Source organism: Silene latifolia, chromosome 11, assembly GCF_048544455.1.
Source record: "Silene latifolia isolate original U9 population chromosome 11, ASM4854445v1, whole genome shotgun sequence".
NCBI lineage: Eukaryota > Viridiplantae > Streptophyta > Magnoliopsida > Caryophyllales > Caryophyllaceae > Silene > Silene latifolia.
In genome coordinates this window covers 38,428,606-38,449,861 of record NC_133536.1, presented here as the reverse complement: position 1 = coordinate 38,449,861, position 21,256 = coordinate 38,428,606, and the positions used below count along the sequence as shown (strand labels likewise).

Below are 21,256 nucleotides of genomic sequence, written 5' to 3'. Positions count from 1 at the left end.
ACTCGATCGAGTAGCTTGGGAGTTCGATCGAGTAGGGGTCACTCGATCGAGTAAGTCGGTTACTCGATCGAGTAACTGGTATGCAGAGGGGAATTATATATCGTGTTTCGTGAAACCTCAAATCATTTCCGTCTCTCTCCCCTAAACCTAGATGCAGTCTCTTCTTCTTCCCTTCACCATAGTTCCTTCTTTTGAGGTCATTGAGATGCGTATGCCATGGGGATGGGTTGCTTGAGTCGAATAGCGGTCTTGACGTCGGATTGCTATGCGTAGGTATGTCATCATCATCATCATCATTGTCGTTGTTGTTTCAGTAAGGGTAATAGTGATAGTGATAGATGGTTGTACTATTTATATAGGTGTGTTGCTTGGTTGATTGGTATCAAGTGATTGGACGCGTAATCACTGCGGTTGGCTAAAGGTAGGTTCGCCTACTCAGTACTGTTGGTTGTCTAGTGTGTCTTTTGATGTGGTTTGGTTGATGTAGCGTCGGTATGATTGATTGATTGTGGTATTTGGTTGGTGTTGTGTTGTTTCGATTGACGTTGTTGTGGTGCAGATGATTGTGATTGTTTGTGTATGGTTCTCGAGGTGCGTCCTCGGCTGAGTGGAGTCACTTGCGGGAGTGGCTTCACGCCCGTAGTTCGCCCTCCGTGGAACCGGCCACGGGAGGGGATGTGCACATTAATGGACATGGGTTTATCGCTCAGTTTGATGAGCGGGGCTTAGGTGGGAACGACTGCGGTCCCCCACTGGCAGGTGACAGTGATTGATTAGAAATGTGGTGTTGTATGTTTGTGTACTTGCGTTGTGTTTGTGGTTGTTGGTGTCTTCCTCAGTTACTGACCTTGTGTGTTTTTGTCTTGTTGTTTTTTTCTGTTGTGTCTGCCGTGATCCCTTATGGTGAGCAGTCAGTCTTAGCAGGTTGTGATCTGGATGTCATCTGGGTGCTTGGCGGGATGAGTCTCTCACGAGTCACGACTAAAGTAGTTCTTGTAGCTGATAGTGGTTTTGAGTTGTATCTTATTTATATCAGTAGTTTGTCAACCACTGTAATATAACTTAATTGTTCTTTTATCTACATTTGATTATTAATGTCCTCGGACAACCGAGATGGTAACACCCTTATATGCTAGGGAAAGTCTTTTTAAGGCTCCTTCGTATATGGGGGTGTTACAAAGTGGTATCAGAGCGACGAATTTGGAACATATAACAAATGAGCCTAATGAACATAGTGAGTCTAATAAAATGAACCTGGTGTATGTATCTTGGGAGCCCCAGCTGATGCTAGATTTTGGGGTGAGTAGGCGCCCTCATTTCAAAATCATGGCCCCATTATGCTTAAGCCTGTGACCGGGTATGGTAATGTCGAGTCGGAAATTTTGTGCCTTGTGTGTATTACGGTTGTGTTAGAATTGTTTGTGATGGAGTCTTTATAAATGCTAGTGTGCGTAATGGTGATGAGAAACTGTGAAAATCTTTGCTTAAGTAGAGGTGTACATGGGAGTAGTGGAAGCGTGAAGTGTCTATAGTATGTGATAGTATTGTGTGGTGTGGCAATAGTAATGCTTTCTAAATCGTTCTATGTGCATTAGTATAAAAGAATTATAAGTCTTGTATGTGGTGGTGATGGTAAGTGGTAAGTTTGAATTAGTTGTAACGTTGGTCAAAGTAGTATTTGGTAAGTGTGATGGATGAATGGTTGAATGCTTCCGTGATATGGCATAGTTGAATTGAGTAATCTAGTTGATAATTGGTTGTGACACGGTTAAATTACTAGTAATCTTGGATGATAAAGGATGGTTAAATATTAGATAAATGCTTAGATTGATATAATTATTAGTTGTATTGTTGAAGTTACAAATACATGATTAGACATAAAGAAATGTGTTGAATGTATGCATGCGAAAGTTAATAGTATAGTCAATTGGTTGCGTAATGTTGTCAGAAAATGAAGTAAAATGTGTTGAATGAAGTGATATGTTTGTTAGATCGATATGTTGCATTTGAGTAGTAGTAATACGTCATGAATGAATATAATAATCTGTGACGATTTCCGAATTCATTTTGGAATCGACACCAATTGTTGTTTTGCAGGAACCGTTACTCAAATCCGTAACTTTTGACCTCGTTCTCATTCTTGCTCGACCGAGTAAGAGTATCTACTATATCGAGTAGACCTCATTCAATCTAGTTAGGAAGCTATAACATCGAAATATTAGATCTGCCAGCGAAAACTCGACCGAGTTGCTCCAACTAGTAAAAAATGTATCTCGGAGTTGGTCTTAAAACTCCCAAAAAAAATATGTAAAAATTTTAGTGTAGAAAAAGTGTATCTAGATATGTTATAAGATGTATCTGAATAAGAGGTGTATATGGAAAGTAGATAAAGTGTATCTAAAAAAAAAAACTGCCTAATTAAGCTAGTTCGTACGGTTCGTACGTTAAGGCAGTTCGTACCTGAACCCGCCCCTATATATATATATATATATATATATATATATATATATATATATATATATATTATATATATCACGTGAGCCGTGTTTACGTAGTGTCAAGAAAGTGTTGTGACTGTCATGAGTCGAACATGCATATTATTGGTTATTTTGTACAACACTATGTGGTATTTATATAATTTGTATTCTGTATCAGGCCGCATTAGAAAGGTAGTGTACATTGATTATAATTTCATTGCATAATTGGTGTGATCATATAGCAAAGCAATAGATGGCTTGACTGCTAGTTGGTAATGGTATATCTTGTGATATCCGCTTTCAGTGGTTTATATTTCTACGAGTCAAATTTGTGTACCATCAATAAGTGTATTGGTTGACATGAGTCAAGTTTTGCGTTGTAATTTGTAAGTAATGTCAATGTGATATGTTATGTGTCGGTTGTGTGACAGGAAAGTGTTTGATGGTGAACTTCGGGGACAAAGTTCCTTTTAAGAGGCGAAGAGTAATGTCGCAAAGAAAAAATGACATAATTATAACAATTTTATAGTATTTTCGTGATATTTTATAGTATCTGCATGACATTTATAGTGTGTTGAAAGTTTGTTTGAATAGTTTTATAGTGATTATTGTGTAATTGAGTAAGAGTTTATAATTGTTGAATAAAATAGCATGTCGTTATACTTTATTTTCAGTAATTATTTGTTATGTTGTCATGAGAATTAGATGTTATTAGCGGTAGTGGAGTTGCTATTAGTAGAATTGTGTTGTGTGGCTAAAATAATTGAGTGGAATGAACACTGTATTCTTGCGAAACTGTGGTAGGACCGTTGTTCTGTGCATTTTGTAACTGGTAATCGTTGGCAAGTAATGGATGAAAGTGTAGTCTGATGATTGTGTTGGTGTACGCTTGAATAATATTGTGTAGTAAGTGCAAGTGATAGTCGAGTTAGTCGTCCTTGGGGTTGATGTGGGTGTTCGGCAATTAAAAAAGGAAGTTGGTATTTCGTTGGAAGTCGTGTTGTGTATTATGTGCTAAGGTAGATGATGATGATGTCTGATGAACATACATAGGGGGATGGTATTCTTAAACGGTAATGTTGACCTATGTCGGGTGAGCGGTGGTGTTGACCTTGGTTCCTTTGCTTTATGTCGCGGGGGAGGATGAGTCGAACTTCGGGGACGAAGTTCTTTTTAAGAGGGGAAGACTATAATACCCGTCCTTTTAGGGACCCGTTGACCGACGTTGACTGACCTTAGAGACATATCTTGACTTTTGGAAACCTTACGAGCGATGACTGGTGACGGTGGGAGCTTTAGTTTGTGTGCTACTCGATCTAGCGGAGGCTACTCGATCGAGTAGCTTGGGAGCTCGATCGAGTAGGAGTCACTCGATTGAGTAAGTCAGTTACTCGATCGAGTAACGGCTATGCAGCGGGGAATTATATATCGTGTTTCGTGAAGCCTCAAATCATTTCCGCCTCTCTCCCCTAAATCTAGATGCAGTCTCTTCTTCTTCCCTTCACCATAGTTCCTTATTTTGAGGTCCTTGAGGATGCGTATGCCATGGGGATGGGTTGCTTGAGTCGAGTAGCGGTCTTAACGCCGGATTGCTATGCGTAGGTATGTCATCGTCATCATCATTGTCGTTGTTGTTTCAGTTAGGGTTATAGTGATAGTGATAGATGGTTGTACTGTTTGTATAGGTGTGTTGCTTGGTTGATTGGTATCAAGTGATTGGACGCGAAATCGTTGCGGTTAGCTAAAGGTAGGTTCGCTTACTCAGTACTATTGGTTGTCTAGTGTGTCTTTTGATGTGGTTCAGTTGATGTAGTGTCGGTATGATTGATTAACTGTGGTATTGGATTGGTGTTGTGTTGTTTCGATTAACGTTGTTGTGGTCATGCTGATTGTGATTGTTTGTCTATGGAACTCGAGGTGCGTCATCGGCTGAGTGGAGTCACTTGCGGGAGTGGCTTCACGCCCGTAGTTCGCCCTCCGTGGAATCCGCCACGGGAGGGAATGTGCACATTAATGGACATGGTTTATCGCTCAGTTTGATGAGCGGGGCTTTGGTGGAAACGGCTGCGGTCCCCCACTGGCAGGGCTGGTCCTGTGGACAATCGGTGACGGTGATTGATTGGAGGTGTGGTGTGTGTATGTTTGTGTACTTGCGTTGTGTCTGTGGTTGTTGGTGTATTTCTCAGTTACTGACCTTGTGTGGTTTTGTCTTGTTGTCTGTTTCTGTTGTGTCTGCCGTGATCCGTTATGGTGAGCAGTCAGTCTTAGCAGGTTGTGATCTTGATGTCATCTGGGTGCTTGGCGGGATAAGTCTCTCACGAGTCACGATTGAATTAGTTCTTGTAACTGATAGTGGTTTTGAGTTGTATCTTATTTATATTAGTAGTTTGTCATCCAGTGTAATATAACTTAATCGTTCTTTTATCGACATTTCATTATTACTGTCCTCGGACAACCGAGATGGTAACGCCCTTATATGCTTGGGAAGGTCTTTTTAAGGCTCCTCGGTATATGGGGTTGTTACAGAGCATTAAACCAGAATTTTGGTGCATTTTACCAAACATAATTTTTGAGCAATACACAAGCGTTTTTGAGCATCCTAAAGAATTTTATGAGCTTTCACCATAGTTCCGTTTTTTGAGCTTTTACACAAAAAATTTCGAATACCCTAACAATCATTTTCAAAAATGACAAATCCAATTTCGAACATTATACCAGACTAACGTGAGATTTTCATCATTATATGAAACTTTCTGAGCATCAAACATAATAATTACCGTTGTCAATGGTACAACAAAAACAAAAACGGTTGCAGCAACAACAACAACAACAACAACAACAACTTCATCATCATCACCATCATCATCATCATCATCATCATCATCATCATCATCATCAACCAATATTTGTAATGTTTTTAATTATCATACTTCGATGATCTTAATTAAACTTTTGTAGTTCGAAATAATCAAACACAATGAGATACCTGATATAGAAGAATTATGATTAATGTCTTCATCTTCCATTTCTTCATCAATTGTTGATGATTCTGTCATACGCATTTCATTCATCGATACCAATTGCATCATATTTGTTGAAACCTCTCTCATTGATGATTGCTGGTTAATCTAATAATTAATTTTGTTTTGTATTTTTTGTGTAGAGTTTGGGAAAAACGCGATGTTGCTGGAAGTGAAGTGTTTATAACTACCACTCCCTAAATATGGGTTGATTAGGTTACGAAATTTGATGGGATTTTATTTGTTTTTAAATGGGTAAAAAGACTCTTATACCCTTGGAGGTATTACATCTGATGTATAATCCATTTTTTATTAATTCCCTCCATATAGTTTTTATATCTAATTTTATAACAATAATTCACTTATCAAATGTGGAACAAAATCAGAAAAGATAAAAGTGTATGCCTCCATCCAAGATCTATGTTATAATGTTTATTTTTGAATTCAAATACTCAAGTGCATATATGGAGTACACAATTACACACCCAGTCACCTACCTATGGCAAATTGTTCCATCTACGATCTACCTTATCTCATAACAATGAGACTAGAGTTTCAATCCCTACTCATGAGCTTAGCGTACATCACTTGACCAATTATTTACCTCTTCGTAACCAATCGTGTGTAAGTCTGCAATACAATGGTTGCATACTTTATTTCTTGACCTTAGTAGTTTGTTATGATATGATCCCTATATCTATGGAATATAGCTCATCCCCCTATTCAATTATTTAACTATCTCTCAACTACGCATCTTATAATTATAACTATCTTGGGTTTTATAAAGAATTTTTTTTTTATTTACTTGAAAAGATTAGTTAAAAAAAAAGAGTACATACAATGATACAATCTACATTGTATAAAAGGAAAGTCTTTTCGAGACTTCCCATTAGTTGCTGAGTTTCAGAAATGTAATCTACATATGGCCCCCACCACGTTCTACATGCCAATTAATTACCCTCTCTCCTCAACTCAAGTCGTATTCTAAAGACTTGTTTGGTTGCCCGTAAAAAACACATGAATTGTAATTCATGGGAAGCTAAAAAATAGCTACGTGTTTGGTTGCCCCAATTCACATGAATTGGAAATTCCTAGGAACTCTAATTCCTCCATAATGGAGGAACTTGCTTACCTAGAGCCCCCTAGGTAAGTGAAAGTTCCTATGAAATTAGAGTTCTCACATGCAACCAAACAACTTTCCAAAATTCACATGAAATAAAATAACATAGTAATTGAATCTTCCCGAGCATTGCAATTTTCCATTGTCAACCAAACGACTCCTAAGATTTCCTATTGGTTCCTGTTCATGGAGTGAAGAAGTAAAAAAAAAAAATCTGCTATAGAGACCCACGTTTTTTAGAGATTAATTAGTCTCTCTCTTATGTTAATTACTCTCTCTCCTATAATTTAAGAGGTGCCAAATTTTAATACAAACAATACAAAATCATACATTTGCTTTGCATTTTTACACAGTAATTTTTCGAATATACTATTACTAGGGTAATAAAGGTAATTTGCTTATAAATTTATGAGTTTTTCTCTCTTGTACCCCTGAACTTTTCACTTTTCTAAGTTGTACCCTCGCGTATAACACATTACAAATTGTACCCCTAAACTCAAATAGTTGTTCCCAACCGTGCCCAATCTACCCTATTCCGTCAAATGTTGACGTTAATTGCGAACATGGCACGCATGGGATTTCCAACACGACATTTCCTTTTTTTCCTCTAAACTTTTCCCTCCAATTTTTTCAATATTTTCCCTCCATAACTTCTCCATTACTTCCCTTATATAATACATTCATCCCTCAATCTTTATTTCATTAATCTTCCAATATTCTTCACCCTTATTTTTTTTGTACCTTATTTTATTTTAGTTATTCATCTCACCATTTTAATGTTTTCTTCATCTAACAATTGGAGAAGGAAGAAGATAGTACATGTTTAATGCTTTGTTTATCAAGAACTAGCTACCTTTATGAGGTTTATCTTGATGTTTAATGCTTTGTTTTTCATCTTTGTTGTATTAGTCGTGGTTATTAAAATGTAATGACAAAAAACTTGAAATTTAATGGAAAAGAATGGTTTGTTGTTCCATTAAAAAGATGTACTGTTTTATTCAATTGAAGGTTTGCATCATTTAACCAAAATAAGGCAATGTTTACAAAAGATGCAATGTCTACCAAATATAGATGAAGAAGACCACATAATTAAAAAAGTGAGATGAATAATTAAAAGAAAATAAGGTACAAAAAAAGAGGGTGAAGAATATTGGAGGATTAATGAATAAAGATTGAGGAATGAATGTATTATATAAGGGAAGTATTGGAGAAGTTATGGAGGGAGAAGATTGAAAAAAATGGAGGGAAAGTTTAGAGGAAAAAAGGAAAAGCCATGTTGGAAATTCCACGCGTGTCTTGTTGCCACTTAACGCCAACATTTGACGGAATACAGCAGATTGGGCACGGTTGGGAACAATTAATTGAGTTTAGGGGTACAATTAATAATATTTGATATGCGAGGGTACAACTTAGAAAAGTGAAAAGTTTGGGGGTATAAGAGAGAAAAACCCTAAATTTATAATAGCCAATTATTTATTTAAAATAAAAAACTACAAGAAAATGAAATTAATAAGAAATAAGTTATTTAAAAATACGAGAAAACAAATAACAAAAGAGAAAAAAATTTTGAAATAAAAATATTTTAGTTATGTCAAAGTACTATTTAAAAGATTAGCCAAATAATATCATTGAAATTATGAACAAATATTTGGATGAATAAACTAAACTAAAATAATTAAAAATCTCTAATTTTCTAGATCTACATCTATAATAATGCATGCACTAACAATAAAAAAAATAATTATGAAAAATAAATAAAATAATTGATTGAAAATACTATTTAAACTAAAAAAAAATACCAAAAAGGGTTCATTACTAATTACTATTAAAAATTATGAATATTAAAGCTGAAGAAAAAGGTAAAAAAAAATAATTAAAAAATAGAAATTAATATTTGATGGGAAAAAGAGTTCATGGATGACTTCAATATATTAATGAAAGTATTAGATCTACGTAAATAAGTAATAAATAAATAAAGTAGAAATAAACTTAAAAATAAAATAGATATACAATTATTAACCATTAAAGAGTGAAAATATAATTAAAAGGAAATTTTGGACATAATTATACGCACATATTTCATAAGAGTCAAGCAAAGGTAAGATTGAGTGAGATGGTTGGAGGAGGAAAATGTATGGTAGCAGTGTTTGCTGCACACCGATAAGGGATATGAGGGAGATTGGGGTGAAGGGCTAAAGTGGCGTAGGAATTTAGTTAATATATACTATATAGTTAAAAGGCAAATTAAAATACTTAATTTTTTGCCACGTAGGATTTTCACAATTAATTCCTATTAATTAATTTTTATTATAAATTATAAATTATTTTTTAATTATTTGATATAATTCTTATCTTAAAAAAAGAGGAACAACCTATGATATGTTAATTAATGTCCCAATTTTTAACACCTCAGCCTATCCCTACTGACAAAAAATAATTTTTGGCAATGTAGGATTTTCACAATTAATTCCTATTAATTAATTTTTATTGTATATTTTTGATTATTTGATATAATTCTTATTTAAAAAAAATGAGGGAACAACCTATAATAAGTTAGTTATTTTTTTTTTTGCAAGAAGATATACCTCTTTTTATTCATCCACAAGGGGAAAAAGAGGATAAAAACTTACAATGCTAACCACTAGGAAAAGAAACAAATTAGGCATGTAACCTAGCCTCAAGGAGAGGGGAACTAGCATTCATACAGTTGGTAAGCTTGGACCTAATAACAAATTTGATTTGTCCAATAATAAGCTCAGCAGTAGTGTCCTTGCCAAGAAAAATCCTTTTGTTTCTCTCTTGCCATATGTAGTATACAACAGCAGCTATACATCCCTTCCTCCATTCATGCTTCCAATGCCTACGCCCTTTAGAATTACCAATCCAATGAAGTTCAGTGCTCAGATCATTACTTCTCCCAGCAATGTGCATCCAACTAAGTAAACCAGTCCACACCTCCTGAGAATAAGAGCATCTGAAGAAAAGATGCCTATGAGTTTTGGCTTGAGCCTTACATAACACACACCTGTTAACAATGGAAATTCCCCTGGTGCTGAGAAGGTCCACAGTAGGAAGGCTTCTAGTGGCAGCAAGACTAGCATTAACCCAGTGCTTAGGAATTATAGATCTCCCCTGAAGAGCCTTAGTCCAACAGCTAGTATTTCCTTTAGTTCTGAACCAGTCATAAGCCAGATGCACCTGGAATTTCCCTTTCCTGACCCAGCTATGAACCAGGGAAAGCCCATCCTCAGGAGTGCCCACTTTGGCAAGGATTTCATCCTTAACCTTAATTATGTTGCACATACTTTCAGAGAGTCTATCTTTCAGAGTCATTTGCCAGATGGAACCAGTAGGGAAGACATAAGCTCGATTCCAAGCAGCCCAGATCCCTCCATCATTACCAGACAGCAACCAAATCCATTTAGCTAGTAAAGCCCTATTCCAGGAAAGTAACTCCTTAATATTAAACCCCCCTTCCTGAGAGGGTCTACAAATATGTTGCCAAGACTTAAAGACCATCCTGGTACTTCCATCCCCAATGTTCCAGAAATAGTCTTTGCAAATCTTGTTAATTCTCTTCATAATGCTCTTAGGAAGTAAGGCACTAGAGCACCAAAAATTAGCAATGCCAAAAATAACAGAATTCAGTATTTGAATTCTGCCAGCATAGGACAAAAAGTTATTGGACCAATGGAGTAAAGCATTCTGAAGCTTGGTGAGCAGAGTACCATAAACTTCAGTGCTATTCTTAGCAGAGTTGAGAGGCACTCCTAAATATCGAAAGGGAAAAGCTCCTTGATAAACCCAAGTACTCTGTAAGATCCGAGATTTGACAGTGGCGAAACACCACCAAAATACACCTCAGTCTTCTGAATATTAGCTCTCAAACCAGACCAGGAAGTGAACCTGTTCAGGATGTCAACAGCACCCTTGACTGAAGAAACATCCCCCCTAGTAAAGAGCATAAGATCATCAGCAAACACAAGGTGGGTGAGCTTAAGCTTGGCACATTTAGGGTGTAAGGATACCATAGGTTGAGTATCAAGCTTCCTCAAGTATCTGGACAACATTTCCATGCTCAGAACAAAGAGGTAGGGGGATAAGGGATCTCCCTGTCTCAAGCCACTCTGGCCTTTGAAGAATCCATGGACTCCTCCATTAACCTTGATAGAGAACCAGGATCCAGAGATGCATCCCATAATCCACTTTCTGAAAAGAGCAGGGAATTTAAGGGCAGCTAGCATATTGTCCACAAATTGCCATTGAAGGGAGTCAAAAGCTTTCTGAATATCAACAATCTTAATCAAACATCTAGGAGTAATATACTTCCTAGAGTAATTCCTGACCAGAGATTGAGAGAGCATGATATTTTCAAAAATATCTCTATTTTGCACAAAAGCAGCCTGCTCAGGACCCACCAATGAAGGGAGAACCCCCTGAAGCCTGCTGACAAGGATCTTACTAATAATTTTGTAGATAGTGGAGCAACAGGAAATAGGCCTGTAATCCAGAACACTAGAACTAACTTTTTTCTTAGGAATAAGAGTGATAAGAGTAGAGTTAGCTTGTTTACTCATCTTCCCACTCTGAAAATACTCCTGCACAGCTTTGCATAAGTCTGGGCCAGTAAGATCCCAGGAATCTTTAAAAAAAGCAGATGAAAACCCATCTGGTCTAGGGCTTTTACTAGAGCCAATACTGAAGAGAGCAAGCTTAATTTCCTCAGCAGTAACAGGCCTAGTGAGATGGCCATGGTCCTCAGCAATGATACAAGGTCCTTGTTGGATAAAATCAGTGTCCAGTGGAGAAACAGTCACAGAAGTCCCGAACAGGTGAGTATAATAATCAACAAAGCCCTCAGCAACATCAGTGAGCCCAGTTCTCTCACACCCATGTCTATCAACAATCCTCCCAATAATCTGCTGCTGCTTCCTCTCTTTGATCCGAGAGAAGAAATATTTAGTGGAACAGTCACCATGAAGAATGTTGTCCACTTTGGCTTTCTGATGAGCAATGCTAATTTCAGCAGTCTTCAAAGAGTTATACTCAATTAGAAGACCTCTTTCTTTAAGAATGAGATCCTGAGATAGGGGACAACTTTGCAGGGCCTGCTGACAGGTCAGAAGAGCAGTCTTGGCCTCAACAACCCTAGAAGAAATGTCACTAAAACTAAGCTTATGCAAGCCCCTCAAACTGACCTTGACATGCTTTAGTTTATCAAAAAATTGATACATAGCAGTACCAGCAGCAGGGTGCTTCCAAGCCTTAGTAATGAGATCCTTATAGGAGGGGTGGCTAATCCAGCAATTGAGAAAACTGAATCTAGAATGAGTAGGAGGATCATCAAAGATAGTAACCAGAATAGGAGAATGGTCAGAAACACCAGGAGGCAGAATAGCAGCATGAGTAGCAGGGAAATGAGAAAGCCAAGAAGGATTAGCAAGGGCCCTATCCAGCTTGGACCAAACCCTAGTGCTGTCATCCTGCTTGTTAGACCAGGTATATTCACAACCAGAGCTCCCAACATCCTCCAAGTGACAATTCAAAAGACAAGCATTAAAATCCAAAATATCAGTGAGGTTAGGAGGAGTAAGACTGACTCTTTCCAAAACATCTCTGACTACATTGAAATCACCAAGAACAATCCAATCAGTCACAGTGTGCTTTATAGAAGAGAGAGCCTGCCATAGATCCAACCTTTCCTTAGAGTCATTACTACCATAAACCATAGTAATGAAAAACTTGTGGGAAGTAGCATGATGAGTTAGGGCACAGTGAATAAACTGAGCATTAGAGATCAGAGGAGTCACAGTAACAGTGATAGGATTCCACAAGAACCAGATCCTACCATTGTAGTGACTATCATAGTTGTAAACCACACTATAGTTATTAAAACTCTTTTTATTGATTTTTCTAGCTTTCTTCTCCTTTATTCTAGTTTCCAGAATACCCATCACATCCAATTTATTGGCATACTGATTTCTTGTTGCTTAAGAGGGTCATTACAACCTCTAATGTTCCAGGAGCAGATCTTCATGAGATTCTTTATCAGGGGGGACAGGCTCCACTATAAGAACAGTAGCCTGGTCATTGTCATGTCCCAAACTATCAAATTGATTTGAAGTATCCACACATATAGAGCCTCCATCAGTATTCTGCTGTTCAGTTTGACAGTCTCTCTTCTTGGCAATTTGAGACCTCCTGCTAGCTACCTTAGGACTACACACAGTTTGAGGGGAGCTTTGGCCTAGTCCATGGCATTCTGAGTGCTTTACAGCTGATTTAGGAGAGGAGACAGCAGCCAATGTGGGGGAAGAGCCTAGCTCAATGCATTCTGAGCTCTCCTCAACAACACTAGCAGATGCCACCACCACTGGATCAGCTGAGGTACCACCTAGCTCATGACTTCCTGAGCCAAGCTCACCCTCAGGTTGTGGGTCAGAGGTAGGAGCAGGGACAGGAACAGACTTGTTCTCCTTTTGAGCATTCTCAGGACTAGGTTTAGCCTGATGCCACTTGCAACTACCTAATTTATGCCCAAGCTTCCCACATCCAGAGCAATGGAAAGGTAACCACTCATAGATAACCCTCTGACTGGTCTGACCATGGAAAGGAGTGTTCAAGACAATATGATCAGGCAAAGTAGCAGCAACATCAGCTTCCACCATAATTCTAGCAAAAGAAAGCTTAGCTTTGCAAGTGGTATTAATATCATCAAATAATGGCTTCCCTATCTTACTGGCCATTTTACTTAAGACAGTCTCAGACCAAAGGAAAGGCTCCAAGTCAGGAAACAAGACCCAGATAGGTACAGTGGAGACCCTATCCATTTCCATGGAGAAATTAGGGTACCATTGCTTCAAGATTAAGGAACTACTCCCCAATTTCCAAGGACCATCCCTTAGCACATTGTTCATATCCTCAAGACTATTGAATTTAAAACTGAACCACCCTTTTTTGTAATATTGCACAACAGGTGATGCAATGTGCTTCCAGCTCTTTTTAGCAAAGTCTTGAACAACTTTCAAAGTGGGTTTAGATCCCAAGAAATTCCCCATAAAAGTACATTTCCAGTAATCCAATTCATCCTTGAAATCATCTAATTCAACATCTATCTCTGTGGAATTCTTACTATTTGCATCAAAGAATAGAGACATACCCAACTGACTTGACCCCTTAACAACCTCATTCCATTTCTTGGGTTTTTCCCCAATTCCCGAATTTTGATCAGGAACCCTAGAAGTTACCCCATTACCCGCATTATTAGTAGCAGTAGGAAGCACAGAAACAGTAGGCCCAGTTTCAGAAACATCAACTACAGGCTCAGTAACAGGAGACACTACAGATGGACTCAGATTCTCAACAACAACAATGGCGGGATTCTTAGTAACAGTCGAAGAGTTAACAACTACAGAAGCAGTAGGAACAATGGTGGGAGAGCACTGACGAGATTTAGGACTAGAAGTATGGACAACATTAGCAACGTAGTCACTAAGAAGAACAGGGGAACGAGAAATATTACCCTGGGTTGAAGAATTCTCCGCGGATTGAACATGATTGTCCAAGATTTGGGTACCAGATTGATCGGAATGAGACGAGATTTCCAATGGTGGTCTTCCTTTGGGAGGTCGACCCCTTCCTCGGGCCATGGCAGCTAAAGAAACGAACGAAAATGGCGTTGCAAGTTTTTTTAGAGAGAGAAACTTCTCTCAAGCACGGTCCTTCTTCTTCTTATTATTATTATTAGTGTCCCAATTTTAACACCTTACTCTATCCTATTGTCTTATTGGAAAGTAGTAAATTTTATTCCACGTGAAATAATCCATTAATTTAATGATTATTGACAATATAAATACGAAACTAGTTTTGTAACCCGTGAAAATCACGGGTTTGATTGTTTTTGTTCTTTTATTTTTGCGGTATCGTTCATGAATGCGTTATTCGGCTTGTTTGTCTTCTTGCTTATTATCTTAGAGATATGTTGGTAGGATACCTAAGCAAAGCAATAAAGAGGGTCCTGCCACATGTCATGGGGATAAGATATATTATATCTAAGGGGGTTTGGGAATTTATTATATTAGAATAGTTGGAATTTGTTGGACATCACAAACTCTTTATTGAAAATTTACACCAAAACCCATGAATCCCTCATTTTAAAGAACATATGAATGTCCATTCTCTAATTTCGAAGGTTGGTATTGCATAAAGATTAAATGAGAAATTGTATTGTCTTGTGTTTCATCATAGCACTTTAAACAACTTATTCTCAAAGCCTAGAAGCAAAAGTCAACACAAATTATGGAAAAACGTAAAATTGCACTCAAACAGTGGAATATTAAGTTTGCAAACTACTCTTATTTTGCTACGGTCCTCATTGTCTTTGTCTTTTTACCGATTGTTGTCTTGTTGTGTTAATCACTGTCGGTCCCCTTTCTATTTTTGTTTCCTGCTTTTTTTTACGGTGTTTAGATTGTCTCTGGATTTCGAGGACGCTTGACTTTGTCACGATGGTTATTCGGTTCACTCAAAATTGACGGCTTTTGGCATTGCAATACTTGATATATTGTTTTTAGTGTTGTTTTGGTGCGTTCTAAGAACCTTGGTCCCATTTTTATCCGGCAAAGAAACAAAAGGTTGGACACTTGAACATCTAATTCTATTCCTTATTACGTAACGTATTCTAATGAAAAAAAAAATGTAAAATAAAGTAAACATGTAAAATATATAAATGAATGGATAATAATGATATTTTATAACTTAATTTTACATATTGCCTTTAGTCAATTAGAGACGATATCAATAATGCGTAGAAAGCGTTATGTTAAAATACGACTTATGTTTATATTACTAATTAGGCTAAAATTACAAGTTTATTTTCTTAAATGCAAAGGAGCTTATTAAACTTTTCCAGCAAATAATACATTTATAATTTTTGTCGATTTGTCGGTCTTGCAACATCGTCCATGTAAATACTATTGATTCCAACGTATTGGGAAAAATATTATTCAAATGATTTTTATATAACGAAAGACCTAAATGATATACTTAAATTATTAGCAAGGAGTTGATGACATGTGACTTATACAAATAAAATTTTAGAATAAATACGCATTCAATATTTTTTAAAATAAATTTTATGTGAGCAATTTTTGGAAGGATACACGAGAAAATGTATTTGTTCAACAATGACATCATTCTAATTTCATTTCTATATCTCTTGTCAATTTGAGTCATCTCTATATCTCTTGTTGTTGGTGAACTTTTATGTGAGAAGCTTTAACGCCTATCCCAATAAATTCCAAAGAAATAAGGATGCACAATCCATACAATGTAGTTAAAAGCCTACTTAAAGCATTTAATTTTAATCCACGTGTAATTTTTCTATTGGTTAATAATAATTCAATTATATTAATTACTTGATTATCTAACTAAAAGTAATCTCTAAATACCATGTGTTACATACTTATAAAATACAAACAAACAAAAAATATTAGTTGCAAACAAAAAAAAAAATTAATACAAGCTCTTTAGTTTTCTCTCATAAATTTGTATCAATCTACCTATTCATTTAATTATTATTTCTTTTATTTAATAAATGGTTTTTTGGTTTTTCCTCATAATTATTATACTTTGTATTTATTTCACCATAATTTTTTTTATCTCCCCCTTAGTTCACAAAACATTCGATCTTCTTCTTTCAAATAAATTCTTGAAATTAATTAGATAATTAATTATATAAATTTTCTTACATAAATATTACAACAATCCTCTTTTTTTTTTTATCCAAAAAGTTGGTAGGTAAATTATGCATATATATAACCAACTGAATTATTTAAATTTTTTGTTCTTATTATGTTTTGAATTAATTAAGAGTTGGAAGATGACATTTATTTTGTAATTTTTAAAAAAGCTAGAAGAAGCATTTGGTAAAAAGCACATCCCAAAGTAGAAATTAAAGAAAAAAGAGTGATAATATAAAAATAGACAAAAAAGAGAAGTGGGGTGATAATTAAAAAATATACGTAACAATTGATTATGAGAAAAGAAAAATATATACAAATCATTACAAAAAAAAAACACATGTTCTCGAAGAAATATTGGGAGTGGTAGAAGATATTTGATGGAAAGCAAAAAATGATTCAAAGGTTTGAAAGCATTCAAAGTTGAAACAATGGATTGGAGAATGATCATCGGATTCCAATCAAAAACCATGCAAAATATTCACCTTGTTCCACATTAAAAGATCCAATTTATATACTTGGAGCATATAACTTCAACACTTCCATTAAGACATTTGAATTATAATCTGTTTGTGTACTAAGATATTTTATTTATAATCTGATTGATTAAATACAAGTTGAAGAGTACACGGAAAACTAATCAAGTGCACGAAAGGGTGTAAGACAATTTAGTACAATTTATTAAATTTGTCAATTAATATTTCAAGGGTTGGAATATATAATGTAACATGTCACCAATAATTAGATATTCATACCAAAATTTGATATTGCGCATACACCATAATAAAAAAAAAAAAAAAAAACTCAATAAAAATGAAAAATATATTCAAGACAAAACATAATTGCAAAGAAGTTACATAACCATTATTTCCAGATTTCATGCAATGTTTTTTATATGTGAGTATGTCATCATCCTGCAATTTTAATACAAACACAACAATAATAATTGAATATGATTCTAACTCTTAATTAATTCAAAACATAATAAAAATAAAAAAGTTAAATAATTCAATTTGTTATATATGCATACTTTATTCACCAACCTTTTGGATAAAAATGAAAAATAGGATTGTTGTAATATTTATATAAGAATTTTTTTGTAATTAATTATCTAATTAATTTCAAAAATTTATTTGAGAGAACCAAAAGACCATATATTAAATAGGAGATAATAATTAAATGAGTAAGTATATTGATACCAAATTTATGAGAGAAAAATAAAGAGTATGTATTAATTTGTTTTTGTGTTTGCAACTAATATTTGTTATTTTCTTTGTATTTTATAAGTATGTAACACATGGTTTTTAGAGATTACTTTTAGTTAGATAATCAAGTAATTAATATAATTGAATTATTATTAACCAATCGAAAAATTTTTAGCAAAAGAAGTTTTTAGGTATATGGTGAGAATTTAGCAAAAGAAGTTTGTAGCATGCGTTATAATGGTGGGTTTAAGCTCAGCAATTTTTGTGGCAATAACTGGGTCCTCATAACTAAATTACGTACTAGGAAATAAATATGAATTTTTTTCTTTACAATTACTCGTAGGTATCTTAAAAGTCCTTGGATCTTTATACAAATATAGTCTATGATTTTAAGTTTTAAATAATTGGCGTGATGAAATTGAAGACGACGTGAGTTCTTAAGGTTTTAAGGTTATTGCTCCCACATTGCAACGCTTTCTGAAGCGGTATTAGGGACAACTAGGACAAGTTATGGTGTATGCGCAATATCAAATTAGTCGACAGTGAGATGGATTAATCCATGGCTCTTTATTTCTCTATATACAATTTGTTAGCATGATTTATGTAGTTATTGTGAGGACAACTAGGACAAGTTTTCTATCTACATGTTTCATCATAAGTTTGCCCTTATGTGTTTATAAGGAATATCTGATGAGTTTTTTGATTTCGGTCATGCTTACAAGTGTTTGTTCGGTCCACTTAAAATTAAGAAAGGTTTTAAGTTGAGTTGATCAATCTGCAATTAAGAGTCAATATTTTCCTTTGAATTTGAAAGATGCTCATGACTCTTAAACCAAACAATCTTGACGATGTGTTTAGAACGGAAAAGTTTTTTTTTTTTTTTTTTTTTTTTTTTTTTTTTTTTTTTTTTTTTAGACAACAGTGTACTATTTTTATAGATATCATAATATCCGAGAACATACAAACACGTTACACAACAAAGCGGGGGCCAGTAGAGACCTCCGAAGTAGAGGAAACACAACTAACGTAACTACTATTACAAACAGAATTTAACATAACACAAAGACGACGCTTTTTAAACGGTGGGTGGAAAAGGCAATCAAATTGGATTGAGTCTTCGTCTTTCCTCTTAGAACACACAACCTTCTCTGTAGCGGCAAACCTGCAAAAAACAGATGAAGCTCTAAACGTCAACATTGACTTACCCTTTATCTTAGGTCGAACCAAGCTCGAACATTGTCGGTTAAAAGACTTAGCCTGAAATCGGCTACGGCTACAAGCACTCCTTGAATGTGTCTTCATGGCCGTGAAAACAAACATGTTATGACATGGCAAGGCGGTAGAAATGACATTCTCTGGCAGGTCCAAAATAGCTCCTTCAATCTGTGAAACTTCGCTAACCATACAAATTCGATCTAAACTTCCCACGGTAGACAATCGAGGTCTCTTAACCTCATGATGATCAGAATCTTCATCATCAAAATGAATCAGATTGTTGTTGCTTGCTAGACCAACATCCATATTTGTATAAGGATTTATGGGCAAAGGAGAAAAAGAGGGAACTACTGCTTCCCGTGAAGGGTCTTCATGGGGAGTTCCCATCAAGATAGAATTTTTTGTGATGAGGGGTCGAACAGTTATGGAAGCCCCAGATTTGGGATGGAAATATTGTAGATTCCTCCCAAGCTTCAAGGTCTCGTAATCCTTGGCTGATAGAGACAATTTTTTGTGGGTTTGTTTTTGTTGGTGGCGTATTTGGAAGTTCCCGATCAAGGGAGACAGAGGCGTTACTATCATACCCAACCGACTTGGAGGGGTAAGGCTCGTAATGGTGGTGGAATCCATAATCACGTCGAACTCTCGCAACCAACATTTTGCGCACACTAATTTCATTTTCCAACAACTCCAAATTACTACAAGAGGCGTCAGTCACAACATTATCATGCTCAATCTTGTTGTCCATTTCGACAACATGTAAAGGTTTCTTACCTTTCTGTCTCGCCAATAGGATCAAAAGGAGAAGCAACTCGTTTCCCATTGGGATTCACAAGTAGGCAATCGATCACGGAGTGAGTTCACGAGCAACATCCTTATTTTTCGGGTCAAGTTTCAAGGCATGCTCTAAATCATGTACGGCCTCCTCAAGGAGATTCAATTTCTTTAAGGCAAAGCCTCTACGATACAAAGCTTTCACATTGGAGGGATCATAGTTTAAGACAAAATTACAGATACCTCGTGCCTCATTATAGCGAGTGAGTTTCAACTCGGAAGCCGATAAATTAAGGACAAGGGATAAGGCAAGCGAAGCTGCCACAGGTTCATCGTCTGTGGGTGGAATGGCTAGAAAGCAGCACAATTCAAGAGCTAATTTATAGAGACTACCAGCAAGGGAAAATTTACCGTCTTTGAAAAGAGAATTACCGCGATCTTTTATAATATGGATAGTGTAAAACGAAGGCTCCCCCAAACTCATAATCCAGTTAACCAAGTCACCATCATCAACAGCGTTATCATCACAACCCAAAATTTCACCAAGATTAAGAAGGAGAGACATATATTCCATTGTAAAAGAGCTTAACCGATAAAGGGATGAAATTGGAACAGGAAGAACTCGGAAAAACAGATCAAAATCTAGATAATAAGAAGCCGGAAACCTTAATTGAATTAAAAGATCTTACAGATAAGATGCGATCCCTCTATTCCAGCACCGACTTCCTGCAACTTATGCAAATATAAGGAGACTCGTCGCAGCACAAACACCCAATTGCCCCCCTGGAAAGAGCATAGAAATCCAAAAGGAGAGGGGGAAAACTGCAAATAAGAGCATAGAAAACTGCAAATAAAGAGGATGCCGGAGAAGGAGACTCTCGCCGGCGACCAAAAGTAGTAGGGTGAGGCCGCCGGCGAGATACGAGGATATACTATCTTTTTGAGGATTGAGGATTTCGTTGTACAAGATACAAATCTATTTAGATTTTTAGAACGGAAAAGTTGTATTGCTACGACTTTTAAGAATCTATAAACTATTATTAAAAGGGTAACTAAAATGATAAATTTAAATGTGACATGACAAAGTTTAATGTGACATGGCAAATTTAAATGTAACAGGAATTTTTAAAATATATTATTTTTTATTGATTGCTTAATTATTGACAACATAACATGGAAATAATTAAATTTATAAATATTAAAATCTATAAAATATAAATAAAAGGGATGAACCATTAAATTTTCTTCCACAAGACATTTTTTGAATCCATTAATTTTTATTGATGATTTAATTATTAACAACATAACATGAAATCTCTACAATATTATCTATACAATTTAATTGAAAGCGTAACTAAAATATCAAATTAATGTGACATGACAAATTTTAATGTAACAAGGCAAATTTTAATTTAACATGGCGTAGTAATGTAACATGGATTATCAATTTATCTATACAATAATATAAAAAGGCAAATAAAGAGTGTTTAGCCAACCTATTATTTTTTTTAGTGTTTACCTTTATTATTATTATTATTATTATTATTATTATTATTATTATTATTATTATTATTATTATTATTATTATTATTATTATTATTATTATTATTACTACTATTATTACTATTATTATAATTTTATATTTTAATGCTTAATTTTTTTTTAATAATAAGAGAGAAAAACCCTAAATTTATAATAGCCAATT

The 21,256-nt window shown here is 35.4% G+C and overlaps 1 protein-coding gene across 1 annotated transcript; it reads right to left on the bottom strand.

The window, feature by feature from the left end:
• Positions 1-9,275: 9,275 nt before the first annotated feature.
• On the bottom strand, positions 9,276-10,199 carry LOC141613260 (uncharacterized). Its single transcript, XM_074431999.1, has one exon. It carries the CDS (start codon positions 10,197-10,199, stop codon positions 9,276-9,278), a length of 924 nt encoding a protein of 307 aa, XP_074288100.1.
• Between the last annotated feature and the right edge of the window lie 11,057 nt (positions 10,200-21,256).

What these genes read in the sequence shown, in the direction of transcription:
- LOC141613260 (XM_074431999.1), bottom strand. Translation starts at nt 10,199, where the DNA reads ATGAAGAGAATTAACAAGATTTGCAAAGACTATTTCTGGAACATTGGG.